Genomic DNA, 16,209 nt, shown 5'->3' with positions numbered 1-16,209 from the left:
TGTGTCTTTCTTCCCTTTTTTTAGTTTTAATTCGATGACGAATAAGCTAATTGTGGCTAGACTCGGGTGAGAAACCCTCATGCTCTGGGCGCATGAAAGGCATCAACTCAAATCTTTCCCTGTAAATAGATAATGACTTATTGGGGTGAGTTTTGATTCATGGGTTGAACTGCAAACAACGCTATAATGTCCAACCACTTGTTGTAATGGGCAACTACAACAATAAAGACACCCCAACCGCAACATCTACAACACATCCTCTGATTCGCTGTCGACTGCACACTAATGAAAATTAGCGCTCATTGACCAATCATGGCACATCTTCTATATTCAGTACATTTGTCTTGTTTAGGACACACCTGATTTAACATTTTCGTCACGTTCCGGTCTGTTTCGGATCAATCACTGAGTTATACACCACTGGGGTAAACTAAGCTGACGTAAGGTGTTTTTTGTGCCGACAGAAAACATTCCGTGACACCGATATCGAGACACAAGCCAGACATGTAACGCGAATCTACTTAGGCTGTCTCGAATGTTTGGGTATAGAATGAAAATACCGATATTACATTCTCAAGTGCGTTAGGCAAACTGATATAGCTTTGCACTTCGATCCAGGGTATAGCAATTCACCTTTATTCATTGTAGATACAGTGCTACTAGTAGAGACGTGGAATTATAACGTTATTATCAAACCCCTTACGTCATAGTTTTTCATATAACAATGTTCTAACGTTTGTATGCTACTTGCTACCTGCATTGCATAAGAGAAGGTATGATCTATAGACATGGTCTCGTAGATTTTAACTTGTCTTATCTACAACTAACCCGAAATTTGATTTTCATCTACAAATTTTATTTTTAATGCCCGAAAGTTCCAAACGAGAAACTGAAACGTCGAACTTTTCAACATCTCACATCGAAACTAGAGAATGATGTGTATTTTTTACCAAAATTCTAAATCTCGGGTCCAATATTAGGGTGATCATTTCCTGCAAACGTTATGAATTGATCAATTACACGGCGAGTTTAACTTCTGTAAGGCTACTGGATTTCATAAATATGTCTTCGTCATTCAAACATGCAAATTTCTATTCCCATGCATGGGTGGATATCCATAGACCACGGTGTTTTGTTTTGTGTGGATTAATCGGGTCCTTCTGTAGTTAAACCCACAGTGACCCGCTAGAACATTTAGACAATACTTGTTTCAAATGACTGTAGTAGCAATATATGTTATCCATAAAAAACTACAATGAACGCTCTCTAATAATGAGGACAAGGTGATGATGAATGAGCGCAGACTCGATTCAAAGAAAACAATAGCCTTTATGATAGAGACAGACAGATACAATAACAACTATATTCTTTTGTTCTTCTGGAAACATGGTCCCAGGCGATATTTTATTCTTCAAATTCGCTGAACAACAGCAAATTTGTATCAATTTGAAGCGTTTACATTGCAACGTAATTTAGGAACGAACTATGTACTGAAAGACCGGAGTGATGAAATACACCCTTGTTGGTAGTTGTGCTTTTCAATACCGCTTTTCAAAACATCCCTCGGTGATAACTAATTCTCAGGCTGAAGGTCACCTTCCGTGTACTACATCCACATTTTCAGCATACATAAATTATTAACAATGTCAGCTTGTCCCTTTGCGTAGTCAATCGTCGTAATGGTTTTTGCTTAACAACACAACGTGTTGCAAGTCGTCCATAAAAGATAATATACACTTTTAATGTTAAAAGGTTACTGGCAAAGTAAACCACCCTTTAAAGTAAAAATTCTCTGTATGTTCTTTAAACATGTTTTGGGATTTAGATATTGCCATATGTCGTATGTCTTATTTTATCCTAACAAAATACTCAACTCATAAAGAAAATACTATTTACTCTACAATATATTACACGCTTGACAAAGTGAATATTTCACATTCGTTGTTTTCTTATTTCCGACTCCAGCGACCTTTAAAATAAATTAGGAAATTAAAATTCACCGTTGCATAAAAATTACTTGTGCGTCATATATTAGGCTAAATGGACGGAAATACGGGGATGGCTTGCACCATCTGATGATAATTTCAGCATCAAAGAATTCGAAACTCTGTGGTTGGTTGGCATTTATATGCTGTTGTTTTCCTAAACGGGAGTTTTTTTGATCATGATGTAATTTCTTTTACAAATTCGCTTTATTGCCATTCCTGACCTGTTCGAACTTTAGATGATGTACATATTTTATCTATCAAGTTCAAACTTATGCCGGCATTCCTTTGTAAATCAAAATCGTTTTTAAACTTCTCATTGTATAATAAAAACCACTGAAATTGACATAAACTGTTTCAGTTAGGCCAATAAATCTGGCTTGTACGTCTTGAATGATGTATCTCTTGTTGAGTTGTAAATTGTAAATGGTTCATGTAAAACTGTTTCTCTCTACACGTCAAAGTCAAACAAACCAACACATGTACTATGCATTACCGGTGTCGGAAATGAACGGTAAATGTTCCTCGCTTTGTTTTACGCTTTCTGCGAGTGGTTCATTCTTTGCTTTTTCGCACGAATCTAACCACTCTAGAATACTTCGACTTTTAGCTGGCTGAAGATAGCCAACTGAATCACATGTGTCCTCGTCACCCTCAAGGGCAGTTTCAAGAGTTGGCCGAAATGATAGACTAAGTTTGTTTTCTTTTGAAGTTTGTTTGGCAAATGTATATTCATCATCCTCGTCGTATTTAATAATGACAGTCATTTCTCGCTGAACACTTGGCCTTGATTCTTCAGCGGTTGTCAAGGTGGGTTTCTTCTTTTGAGCCATTTTAGGAAGTGACGATGAGTTCGTACTGGAAGACTCTCTCCTCCTCTTATCCGTTCCATCACGTTCATTTCGCTGTGTTAACGGAGTTGTCGTAGAGTTTGACCGGCTTGTGAATTTACAACTGTGATAGTCCTTTTCCCCGCCGTGTAAATCTTTTAGGTCTACAGTTGTTCGTTCTCTTGGAAGTCCGGTCTTAGCTTCTCTAGTTGTCCTTGTAAATGTAGTGGCAGGTCTTTCCGTTTCTGCTCGTTGCGTTAGTCGTTTGCGCATGAACGATTTGTTCGATAACGCATTACTTTGTAAGTTCCTCGACCACACATTGGACAATTTATTTTTACTATACAGTGATACGCTATCCGTACTTCCTCGTTCGTTTTGCCGTGAACGGGAATCGGTGGTTACGGAAATTGGAGGAAATGTCGATAGTACTTGGCGTCTTAGTAAATCGTCTCTACACATGCTTTTCATGAGGTCGATGAAATGGAGTCCGATCTGTAAACGGCAAACAAAAGACCGATTAAAAGTCAGAAACAAACGTTTCAAAAATAAAACCACCAACCGTGAAATAGAACCATAGCTGTTTACACTAAACTTTACGAAGCCAGTGTCTTTGATCTTACAAATTTTGGCAGTGATGCGATTTCACAATTGGAATAAGTCAAGGCTGTATTTTCTTTTTTTTTTGTATTTACAAAACACACACACTGACAAGTCAATACGAACACTTTCAGTTCTCCGCGTCTCTGAAGTTGAATGAGGGAATAAAAAAGAACTCGGGTAGTGGACAGTAGCGTTATACTTACTGTCACGTTAATTGATGATATGATAATGTAAACTCACCTGAGCAAAACACTCGATAGTGTAATTATCCAACAAAATTCAGAAGAGTTGAACGCTTCTGACGACTTGCTGACACGTTACTGGACTGTACTCGGTAGCAGAGATGTCTTGATGAAAGCCTACTCTTATATACTCAGCGACGTGGTATGCAAGACTATAGAAAGTTGACAAGGGTGACTGGACATAAAAGCCCCCGCGGCACAACGCAGACTATAGTCTTATTTACATGTGAAGGAAACCTATAGGGTGATGACGCAAATGGAGCGAAAGCCTGGACGACCAAACACGATCCGATGAACCCAATCAAACACGGACTTTCTGCACATGCGTATTAGGGTTGGTTCGAGTCATTCAACCTGCCGTAACGATGGAAACGCTCAGAACAGCTGTATTGAGTTGTTTTTTAAATTTTGACCCTTTTTGTAAACTTTTCTCCTTTTTGGGTGATGCTCAGAAAAAATAACATTCAAATATGACAAATTTCATTCATTATGGAACAAAAAGTGGAAAGTTTATTTTGTATTATATACAAGATTTCCGTTGGGAATTTCCCCGGGGGTGTCAAGCTACGGTAATTTCATGACCATGTTCATCTGATTTTATTTTTCTCTAGAGACCTTGATACGCTGCTACTCACGTCTGACTGCAAAGGCGATCCCGAAAGTCAATTGTTCTCTAGCAGTACACGCAGGGAGTTCGTGAAATGAGGCAAATTATAATACTTATTATGACAACGAACTCTTCGTACCTACTCAATGAAGGCGTACAATTGGTCAATTTAATCGCAAGTTTAGTCTATTGAAAAATAACACGCATACTGCCACACATGGCTACCCAAGTTGAAATTCGAAAACTCGACACAGAAGAAAAACAACTCAATCAACGTGCCTATAATAGTTTCTCTGGTTTACAAAATGAAAAATGACAAATTACAGCAGATCCGGACTTACTGAGTGCCTAGTAGCATTACACGATGACTCCATGAACTAAACCGAAATCATAAAAAAAACACAACCGGAAATTTGAATATTTCATTCATTGGCACTGACTTCGCAATATAGTTCACTCTAGAAGCGGAGAAATACTGAATATCACATAAAACAAAAGAAACAAACATACATTTTGAATATGCAAAGATTTCAAAATTCATCCAAAGTGTTTCAGTTGGAAACAATTCTTGTAATGAATCCATCATTATTTCAAAATGGGAGAAAATAAATGAAACCGAATATTATGTGATGTCTGACATTACATACTATGACGTGGTAGTTTTGTCCATCGGCACTTACGCCAAAGAAAACACTCCACAGTGCGTTTCCATCAATACAAACACATATTTGTGTGTTGTTGGCAATTGGAAATTTCCATTGAAAGAAGGCCACGCGTAGGGGTATGGATACTCCGATGGTTAGGTATACTTTCCACGGGAATTGTGACACTTGTGGTGATCACATACTTTGTGTCATTAACCTCCGTGTTATGATGATTTAATATACCTTTTGTTGTGATAGCCGTTGGCATTAATGTACCCTTTTCATCTTTTTAAGTTGCCTCAAGTTAGAATGTGACGCATTTGGCCATACTGGGTAAATGGTTAATATCCTATTATTTGCAAATATGATAAAAAAACAACTCTTCATCGTTAACCTTCATTCTCAATATATGAACATACTTTGAATTTCATTAAATGTGTTACTTCCGAATCAGTTTAATTTCTAACCGTGTATTAAGTATGACCATATTAAAGTTGGGAAAAATTGCCATGGCAACACAAAACAAACTCAGTCATTTGATTTATCGCGTCTAAACAAACTTGTAATGATGCAACATTCACACGTTAGTGTGAATCGCAAACTATTACAATACTTCTTGCAGTCAACAATCATCAGTTACTTTTTAACTGACTTTGATTAGGTTCTCACTATTGAATGTGGTTAGTCTGGATTGACAGAACCGATACAGACGGTCAGTAAAATCGTGCCGGAAGCACAGTCTGCGGGGAATGAGTGTAGAGAGAAAATCTACTGTACCTACAAATCAACGTTTACACTTTCGCTTTAAATTCCTAAACGTTTAAAACTAATGAAATCTCCTGTAAAAAAGAATTAATAGACCAGAGAAGAACTCACAGACAGATATGAACGACCCCCAAATCTACAATGGTCGAATTTAAAAACAATTCTCCCCGAACATTTATTTCGATAAAGTAAAAATAAACACGAACAACCCCTTTTAGTTTAAATTGAACGGAAATTCACGCTGGAAATAATATATTTTCCTAATATAGTATCCATTGTTGTTGTAAACTTCGTAGTCACGACCATGCATGTGTCCTAGCTCGTTTATTTCCGTAAACAAGTCTAAAATTGTACAATGTCAATTTACGTTCATGGACATGGCTTATTTTTCCAATGACAATACCTTAATAGTGATCTCTATTCGTATGTATAACTTCAATCGTGGTTGGAATGAATTCAAAGGCCTAAAGCAATGACATATGTTTTGAAAAACATCTGCCCTAACAGTTTTGTGTACTGTGGAATGTAAAAGGAACTTGATGCAAAGTGGATTATATTATCGATATCAAACTACGAGTCACCTTGCCAGAGCGCGTCTCACAAAAATAGCAAGCCATGGTACGCTATCACTTGGTGCCTAAGTGTAGTGGATATGTGGCTTACGTGCTGAAGAACAATTGAGAACACCTGATGCAGGCATCGCATGACTGCTTCTCTTATGTCTCAGCACTGCTGGAGGCAAATCAACATCAAGACACTACACTTTTGTTGTACAATACATCTTAGGTCAAGGTGACGAATTATCATGGCGTTTGACAGAAAAACAAATTCTAATTGATATAAAATTTGACGTTGTGGTAAACATTCCGGTCATAGGATTTCCCAGTATTTATATACATGTATCTGCAACACACTTTATTTTTTTAAAGATAAAATTTGACTAAGTTTGATAAATATCATAACAATAAATGGTTCTGGTTGGGTAGCGTTTTGCAGGTGTTATTTTCCACCGGTCTAAAATGACCCTTTATCTTCTTTTAAAACAGCTATCTGAACAATGTCGAATTCTTGGGACATTTTTCAAATATGTGCAATATCGTCTACGTAATAGTTTTATCTATAATTAACTGAAAAAGTCTGCAGTTCCATATCCGAAATACAGTGTCTAAACTTTTCCTTTTTATAAGCCCACTAATTTGACGAGTGAAAATGGTTGGCCATAAAGAAATACAAAAGAAAAAAAATAAATGAACATGTTGGGTGCGAGTTTACAAAAGCGAATTTACTGCTTCATAAAATGACATTTATTGACCACTTTTCACTTCCCAAGTTAACGATTTTAAGTATGAACATGGGACTTTTAAAATTATATGACCCACGAAGTGTCAACAGTAAGTGATAAAACTATACTAGAAATAGTAATAATTATAAGAAGTTGAACGATTCTAATGAAGGCAACAACCAGTTGGAAAAACACACCTTCTTACTTGAAGGCACAATTTCGAGAAAAAACCATATATATATATATATATATATATATATATATATATATATATGTTGAGGGTAGAAGAAAATCAAGTCGGGTTTTTCGTCTCTACAAGCCTGTTTCGTGAGTAAATCACTCGTCAGGAGGTGTTGATGTACAGCTAAGTACATCAACATCTCCTGACGAGTGATTTACTCACGAAACAGGCTTGTAGAGACGAAAAACCCGACTTGATTTTCTTCTACCCTCAACATATACTCCGCTCTGCGTGCAGACGTATCGAGCACTGTACTACGGACAAATCTTACCACTGACTTCCTATATATATATATATATATATATATATATATATATATATATATATATATATATATATATATATATATATATATATATATATATATATATATATATATATATATATATATATATATATATATATATATATATATACAGCGTGATATAGTTTTTCCAATTGTATGTTTGCTTCCAAAAAAATGGAAATTCCGAAAGAAAAATTACTGGCAAATTGTTGTTCACATTGTTTTGCTTTGAACTACATGTCTTTGTTTAGGTGTAGTTCAGATACAGAATTATTGTAAGTACTAGTGATAAATACTTAGCTGGAAGGACTATTCAGGTGAAATACTTGAAAAAAAAATCTCCTATATATAATCCACGTGTCTCATCTCATGATTTCTGAATTATGAAATATGTCGAATTGAAAACAAGTTTGGAGTAATAATGTGTTTTAATGTAACTTTCTTCTGTAATTTCATGGTTTCTGATAAGGAACAGGGGGTAGTGGGTGGGGGCAGATTTCAATCAGTCATTCTCTTGCATTCTATGCGAGGTTAGAGCTATGAAGGTATGTTTACACTTAGACATAGGTTTTTCCAAGGTAAAGGGCCACCGAGATATTAACTAAATATGGTTATTTTCAAAATTGTCGCACTTTAATAGATTACAGACTACAACAAAGGAAAGGTAACCTTCGAGTGGTTTCCTAAGAAATAACCCAGGGCGCTACCGCTTGTCACTGCCAAGGACACTAGACAAACGACAAACAAGCAAGTGCTTGAACGTACTGTAAGTAGACGCATTAAAACTGTGTTTTAATTCCCTCTAGTTTATATCAAGTGCAGTCCTTCAGAATGACTTAATTTGATACAATGTCCATTAACGCTTTCTATCAAAGTTATTCGTAACCTTAATTACATGCCACCATGATGATAAATGTTTTATTTAAAAAGATGAAGTGCTAAGAATTTGTTTGAAGTCAGAGTTCGCAATGTCGGTGATCGTCTCATGGTCTCCCAAACAAGTTGAAACATGTTAATTTCAAACAGGTATTTCGTGACGTATAAAGTAAGCATAGTACGTATTTTGGTGAGGAGACATTTCCTTCATGATGAATGAATGAATGACAGAACAGCATATTGACGTGTATTCCAACCATCGTGGATAAAAGCAAACAACAACAACAAGAGTACTCAACTCCGAAATCTTAAAAGGCGCACTAGCTGCAACTGGAAGTTTAAAAAAAAAATGTTTTGCTAAGCTCAATAACTTACTTGTAATATCATACACTGTGAACAGTATTTCATCACGTGTGGGTGAACGTGTTTTTTTTGTAGCTGTATACACGATAGATTTAATCAAATTAAATTGATTTTTGGGTCAGCATACAAAAATCAGCGACCTCAGCCGTTACGGTGATCATGATTTCAAAGTACTAATAATGGATAATATCGACCTCTGATTAACATGCACAGTGTTTTAATATTGGTATTTGGTTATCCGATCGACAAATTGTTCTACAGTTACAAACTAGTGCAGTTTTAAATAGCGACAGATTCAAAACCAAAGTTTTCGCTCAAGATTTAAACTTTACAATGACGTTTTGTAAGTATTTGACTCATTTTATAGTGAATACATCTTTGGTTACTTGATGAACACATGCAGTTTTAAGATACACTACACATCTGGGATAAATTTCCCTGAAAATCAAAGTTGTTCAATTCTCTCCAAACTTTGCCATGTGAAAGCTTGTACCTGGTCCGTTTAAAAAAATAACAGAAATACTGGGTTTATTTTCAAGGAAATCGACAATATTTAGCACATGTTAGATTATAAAATGACTAAAATTTGATATCATTTTGATCTCTATTTAATTTGTTTTCACTAGTTTTCCTCCAGTGAAATAAATGTGGAACTCCTCCAGTGAAATAAATGTGGAACTCCTCCAGTGAAATAAATGTGGAATTCAACGCACAGACCAGATTTTAGCTTATAGTATACAGTCACATAGTCATGATATATATATATATATATATATATATATATATATATATATATATATATATATATATATATATATATATATATATATATATATATATATATATATATATATATATATATATTATTGACTCAGTTTATCAACTTGCACGACTAACACACTACGAATTTGGAGTCGCTATGTTGTTGATTTGTCGCGTTACCACAATAGTACTCCAAGATAAAAATCAAGGATTTGTCAAGACTTGCATCGTGTATACTTAGGATTGTTCTTAGCACGAATCATGACGCGCTGTATTCCTGAAACTACTCAAGGTAGTGGATTCCTTGACCTGCAATATTTACACACATAGTCATTCTGGTCATTGAGTAACAAAAGGAAACCATCAAGTACTTTCTTTAAGACGTACAGTGTAATGAACTCATAATTAATCGTAGACACAAACACCTGTAGAAGAGAGACGACTACTGTTATAGTGATATAGGAGTAAGCTGTTTCCTAGAATGTTGGCTTTAAGACTTGTTTACTGCTGGCTTTTCTTCAAGTTCTATTTGTTGAAGATCTTCTGTTCTATTCTTACGAAGTTTTTTTTACAGACATCTTGCAACACAGTTGCTATGGTTTTAATTAAACTCCGTGACAGAGGTCAATGCCCATGCTACCGTTTAATGGAAAAGGGGGTCCGAATTGGTACGATTTAGTTTTAGTCATAAAAACTGAGAGGAGGCAGTTAAATAATATTGACTCTAAAATAGTTACCATGGTGATAATAAAAATACTAGAATTTCGGATTGTTTTGACGGGAAGAGTAATTTTGAAATGACTACAATCTGATACAGGCACAGTTGAAAGTTCAATAAACTGAAGTTCTGCGTATGGGGCTTCAAAACACTAAAATTTCATATAATTCTATTATATGAAATTTGTTTTTATGTGAGGAATTGTATCATTTCAATCACAGGTAAACGTAACAACATATACACGAAAGTTATCGACGTGTTTGTTTGTTTTGTTTGTTTGTTTGTTTGTATGTATGTATGTATGTATGTATGTATGTATGTATGTATGTATGTATGTATGTATGTATGTATGTATGTATGTATGTATGTATGTATGTATGTATGTATGTATGTATGTATGTATGTATGTATGTCTGTCTGTCTGTCTGTCTGTCTGTCTGTCTGTCTGTCTGTCTGTCTGTCTGTCTGTCTGTCTGTCTGTCTGTCTGTCTGTCTGTCTGTATGTATGTATGTATGTATGTATGTATGTATGTATGTTTGTTTGTTTGTTTGTTTGTTTGTAGAATGCAAACTTATTTGTTTGTACTTTTTGTACTTGTTTATCGGAGAGTGCCTCAAAGTGCAGCTCTAGGCCTCTGTAGTGCAATTAGAAATTTGGTGTCCCTGGGACAAAAAAAAGAATAATAATTGCTATGAAGTTTGCACTGACTGATACGAATAACAAACGATACGGAAAGTGTGTGAATTATGGTCAATGCCGACAGCTAGCTGAGATATCGATCACATTTTGTCGGGTTGTCACTCTCAGATTTTTGCCTGAGTGCATAAGTTTGTACTCTTTCATATCACGAGAACAACATGTCTAATAACCCTCCCCCCAGAAAACAACAATTTTGGAAAGAGAAAAAGTAAGCCCTAACATATTGTGTGACGAGGCATTATAAATTGAATGCTCTAGTCTTATCAGTCATGTATTTTACCCAAATGTAACTCACTTGGCATCATATGCCACCTGTTGATTCGTCACTGGGCAGCGCTGGCAGACGATAAGTTGAATTAACAGGCAGTGCAGTCTTCCTGATTTTCATAAGAATGTGGAAAATTTAATTGAATCTAAGTTCTGTTGCAGTCTTTCCCTAGTGATTCAGAAGTATGTACACACAGTTTGTACAACGTTCCCTTGTTGAACACACACCAGTGATTATAGCTCACGTAATACAATCCTCACAACAAAACGCAACGTCACCAATGACCTCATTTAACCATATACAATAACACTTTACAAGTAAATGCATACCACTATAAACATTTCTCTGAAATTGTTTGTGCGTCGATCAAAGACGTTAGTATTAGATTTCTACAACTCATATCTGACTCAATTTCCGTTGGTCTCATTCTCCCACTTTCGTGCTAAGTGAGTGACGTAGCTATATTTCTCCACTCACTTGAATGATTCGATAATATATAAGATGCCTGCAGCCAAAGCGTTTACTGTCTTGTTTACGTGTGTGAACTCAGTGAAAAAAAACATGAGTCATTTTAAGCTTCCGGATTGAATAACGAAAAAAGTCATTCCTGGTTACTGCATTGTTTCTGTTCATAACCATAGAGGAAAAAACACAGTCCAAAAGACGAGACGAATTTCCTTCCACCGTAGTCATCAGTTAACCCAATCTACATTCATATGTTTTTGCCATATTTTCAGTTTTTACAGCATGCTAAAAAGGTTCATGTTGTATATACTTAAGATTAAATTTACCATCACTTGCATTTTTCATGAACTTCGATTAAGGCTGCAATTGCTGTAACTGGTATCAATCAGACAATCGACAATATATTCACTGAAAACTGTTAACATACCAATAATTGCGACATTATACATGTCAATTAGAGGTCTATTTTATCCATAAGTAGAACAGTAACAGGTTGACGTCGTGATCACGTTGGGCAACTGATTTTAGGGTGCGAACGCAAAAGTTTCTTTCAAAGGATTTTTTTGTACCATTATATGCGTACTGCTACACAAAGTCGTTTACCCACAGGTGATATAGTATACGTACCGTTCAGGTTTTACGATAAACCTAAGTTTGACAGTGTTGAGTGTTTGATACACAGCAGGATTCATGTGATATTTTCTTAGCAAAACAACAGGCCAAGAAATACAACATATCACTCTACACCTTAATATTCATAAAGAGATCCCCTCCCTAATATATATATATATATTAGGCCTGTTTACGAACCCTGTCTCATGAAAATTGTCACCCAAGTCACAAGCACACGTACACACACACGCTGGTGAATGTGTATAAACAATTCCATTCGTCTGTAATACCCCGTTCTCCATCGCCGCTCCACATACAGGGACACGTTGCAATTTTATCTGGTGTTCTCCGATTTCGTCATTTTTTTCGAAAATGGAAACCATTCATCAAGTTTATGCAACTCACCAACGTCTGTTACTACAGTTAGTATTGGCCAGCTAACCAACCAACCAACCGACCGACCGACAGACCAAGGAACCAACCAACCAAAAGACAAACAACTGACCAACAAAGGAATCGAGTAACGAAAATAGACAAGAATAACTTACTTTTAAAAATGTACGAGTATACTGTGTTGGATTGGAATGATTCGAGAGTGTATCACACTGTAATACTAGCAATCGCACGGTAAAAAACGAAAGAAACGTGTTAACCTGTCGTAGTGGTGGCTAGCTAACACCTAAGCTTTCTAGTGTCAAACGGCTAGGTTAGGAAAAGTTCTGATTACTAGTACTAGTATTTGAAATGGTTTCTGTTGCCTCGATCTTTCTACTATGTATTATTATAACAATTCAGTGCATAATTATAGTTTATCATATGAATTTATTGTCCGAAAATGAGTCGATTTGGATTTTTGTTGACATTGGTGCGTGACTAATGACGACCTAGTGAAAATCTTAACTATCTAGAGAAATAAAATAATTCGTTTTTTTAAAGAAATTTTAATCGATAAGTCATATTAAGCATATCAACGTTTAGAATGACAGGTGATTTAAAGTTAGTTTTGTGGTGTTGGCACATTTCTCAAATCGAAAATCCAAATACCAAAAATGAGTCATTTTTACTGGAATGCTAATGAGCACCACTCCTTCTTGTTGCATTCTTCTTACACTTTGTGACACTGGGTTTGTTTCAAAGTGGATCAAAGGGAAGTGAAAGAAACAAAATTCTTTCCTGGCTTCATAGTATGTGGCACAGGGCAATAAATCATTATTGGTGTGTTTATGACGCCACGGTACTTCAGACCAAGGGATGATGTGCGTTTGCCAGTTTTAAAATCACAATTTTAATGATCATTCCTAATTTTTATTCAGGGAGAATAATTTGGCTAGTATCATGAATTGCTTGATACTGCAACCTAGCTATTTAGGCTATCAGAAAGAATTCTTGATTTTTGTTTTGTTGATGTAACAAGTTAATCACCATTGTGACAGTTCAACTTGTATTTAATACACTCGTAAAAATAGGTGTAGTAGTAGTATTCGCAAGCTCTTATTTGTCCGGAGGTGAAAGTTCATCCCTTATGACTTAACATGATTACAACGCGTACGATTCATAAAAGTTGAATTTTTAAAATTAATATTTCCAAATTATGATAAATTGTTGGTATTACAAAATTTATCCTCGTAGCAGTATCCTGTTGAAATATGAACAATTGTTAACCTTAACGTCTGTTTCCATGACAACAGTGTGATTTGACGTTAGTGTACATTTTACTCATACAATGCTGGATATGTGATTTCCGTACTAAGTCAAAAAGTTGACATAGCCGGCGCATTACGTTTAAGTTGTTGGCAACTGGAACACCTTCTAATATACATAACATTAAAAAAGTCTAAACGTTGACTCAGAGGGCGTCATACATATTTGATGAGACATTGCTGTTATTATACGCTTCGATCAACTAATACACATAAGGTATTAAACAATATGTAATAGAAAACGAGTATTTTTATTTGTAAAAACATGCCGACAGCTTTCTCACCTTACATTGGACCTCGTTATTTGGGTAGAATGCATCAACATTAGAAATATTAACGACCACTCACGGATGTCAAATTAAACGTATTTTCTCCGAAATATCACCACTACCCTATGTCCCTTCCGCTACAAACAGTCACTAATCAGTGCAAGGCAATTCATACTAGCGTCTGATAAAGCTATAAACATGTATCGAATAATTATATTTGTTTCAGAAGTACAAATAATAATTCTTTTATTCGTGAAATATATCACCTGTCAATCATCGATTTAAATGACATAATGTATTCTAGTCACGAACCCGCAGTTCTTTATTTTTCATTCATGTTCTGGGTGTTCAAGTGTGTTTTGATAACGTCTATAGGCAATGATGCAGACTGTACAAATATATGGACTTCTAACAAACATTGGGTAAATTGACAATGAACTTGAACAAATGTTGCGTTAAGCCGTGTTTGGTATAGAGTGAAACAGATCCGTGATCTTTTCACGGCGTTTCTATTCTTTGCAACTGTATAAACAGAACACGAAACTAAACCATAATAGGCCCCTATTTATGAGTCTAACATTTGATCACTTCGCATTGTATCAATTCTGCGAGTCAAATTGCATGACACTTTTAAGCAAATTTTCATGATTTGTGCAACGCGACGTTCAAAAAAGCTTTTAATTACATAATTTTATCGGTGCCTCCCATAATGTTGATTTAGACTGCAATGAGAACAAACCCGTCACAATTTTATGTTAATCTGGCATGTTTCTGATTTCTGCGATGGCGTCGTCGACGAGCACGGTGATGGAGTAAGCAAACATGATATATTTTTCTCCGAGCCACCGGTCTTCAGTACCCGTGTTATTTCTGAGTCGCTCATTGTTCCAAAACAGGTGAATTTGAAAGACATCACATCTCAATTACATGGTTAATTCTTCGAGTCACCATATCTCAGAAAGAATTCGACCACACGGAGAATATATTAGAGTAAATGAACGAAATTCAATCATTAGATTAGATGACTATTTTAATGGGTCATTTCTATGGCAACCACCTTATAACTGTGGTCAAGGCAACAGGCCATTGCGTTTCAAACGTGTAATTGAGTTACTCGATCGATCGCTTTTGACATTGTTTAAGTTTATTATACCCGTAACAGGCCAAACAGTACTTAATCAACTGAAAATCTCGACATCAACCGATGAAATGAAAATATCGTAGTGGAGATAACGAGCTGGCTACTGTGGTATGTGATACGCCTACTCACCGTGACAGGCAGACACTGTGTATAGTGTGTGTCGATCGCCTCAGGCACAGTGTACTGTGTGCATGGCAACGACAACAAGGACTTTTACCTCTCGGGACTAAGTAGATGTTTTAAACGTATACGAAGACGAACAAATTATCGAAGGTAAGCGAGCATGTTCTGAACACAGTTTAGGTAGATGTGGCTAAAATTAATGAAAAGGTTAATTATTAAAATACTAGTATATATTAGGACTTATCATCACACTCCGACGTATCCAACTTGGGAAGTCAATCGATAATGCTATGTGTCCCTTTGTATTCTAGATAATTGCAACACTTGCTGTGGTACAATGGCAGGTTGAAGACGTTTCGAGCTACCTGTTAACGCGGAGAGCCACGTTTATTGACACAGAATGTGCTACCATCAGGGAATTTCGACGCAGTTTTCTTCTGTCGATGTTGAAATGACCCTTATTTTCTGAAGCTGGTTGTATTATGCCGTTAGATCGCACAGCTCACCGTGGTTTCACGACAATACGAGTACATGCTAACACGGCAACACATACTCAACTGCCAGCAACCCACAGTCGACGTAACATGCAGTCCTCTTCTTCCGTTTACTACTTATCTCCGTCCTCTCTGCTCATCGGTGGAACTAACCTACCTACAGCTACCATGTCAAACTTTTGGACACGAGAACTGCACTCGGATAATGAAAAACTGCCCACTATAGAAGAGAA

At 36.0% G+C, this 16,209-nt stretch overlaps 1 protein-coding gene across 1 annotated transcript; it reads right to left on the bottom strand.

The window, feature by feature from the left end:
- Positions 1 to 1,369: 1,369 nt before the first annotated feature.
- Positions 1,370 to 3,838, bottom strand: LOC144446656 (uncharacterized). The gene is made up of 2 exons (XM_078136470.1): positions 3,659 to 3,838; positions 1,370 to 3,310 (listed from the first exon to the last, which is right to left on the bottom strand). Exon 2 carries the CDS (start codon positions 3,284 to 3,286, stop codon positions 2,471 to 2,473), a length of 816 nt encoding a protein of 271 aa, XP_077992596.1. The 5' UTR covers positions 3,287 to 3,310; positions 3,659 to 3,838; the 3' UTR covers positions 1,370 to 2,470.
- Positions 3,839 to 16,209: the final 12,371 nt, after the last annotated feature.

This window comes from Glandiceps talaboti, chromosome 15 (assembly GCF_964340395.1).
Source record: "Glandiceps talaboti chromosome 15, keGlaTala1.1, whole genome shotgun sequence".
Lineage (NCBI taxonomy): Eukaryota > Metazoa > Hemichordata > Enteropneusta > Spengelidae > Glandiceps > Glandiceps talaboti.
This window is presented reverse-complemented; position numbering and strand designations above follow the sequence as displayed.

Coding starts and splice junctions, on each gene's coding strand:
- LOC144446656 (XM_078136470.1), bottom strand. CDS start 3,286: ATGAAAAGCATGTGTAGAGACGATTTACTAAGACGCCAAGTACTATCG.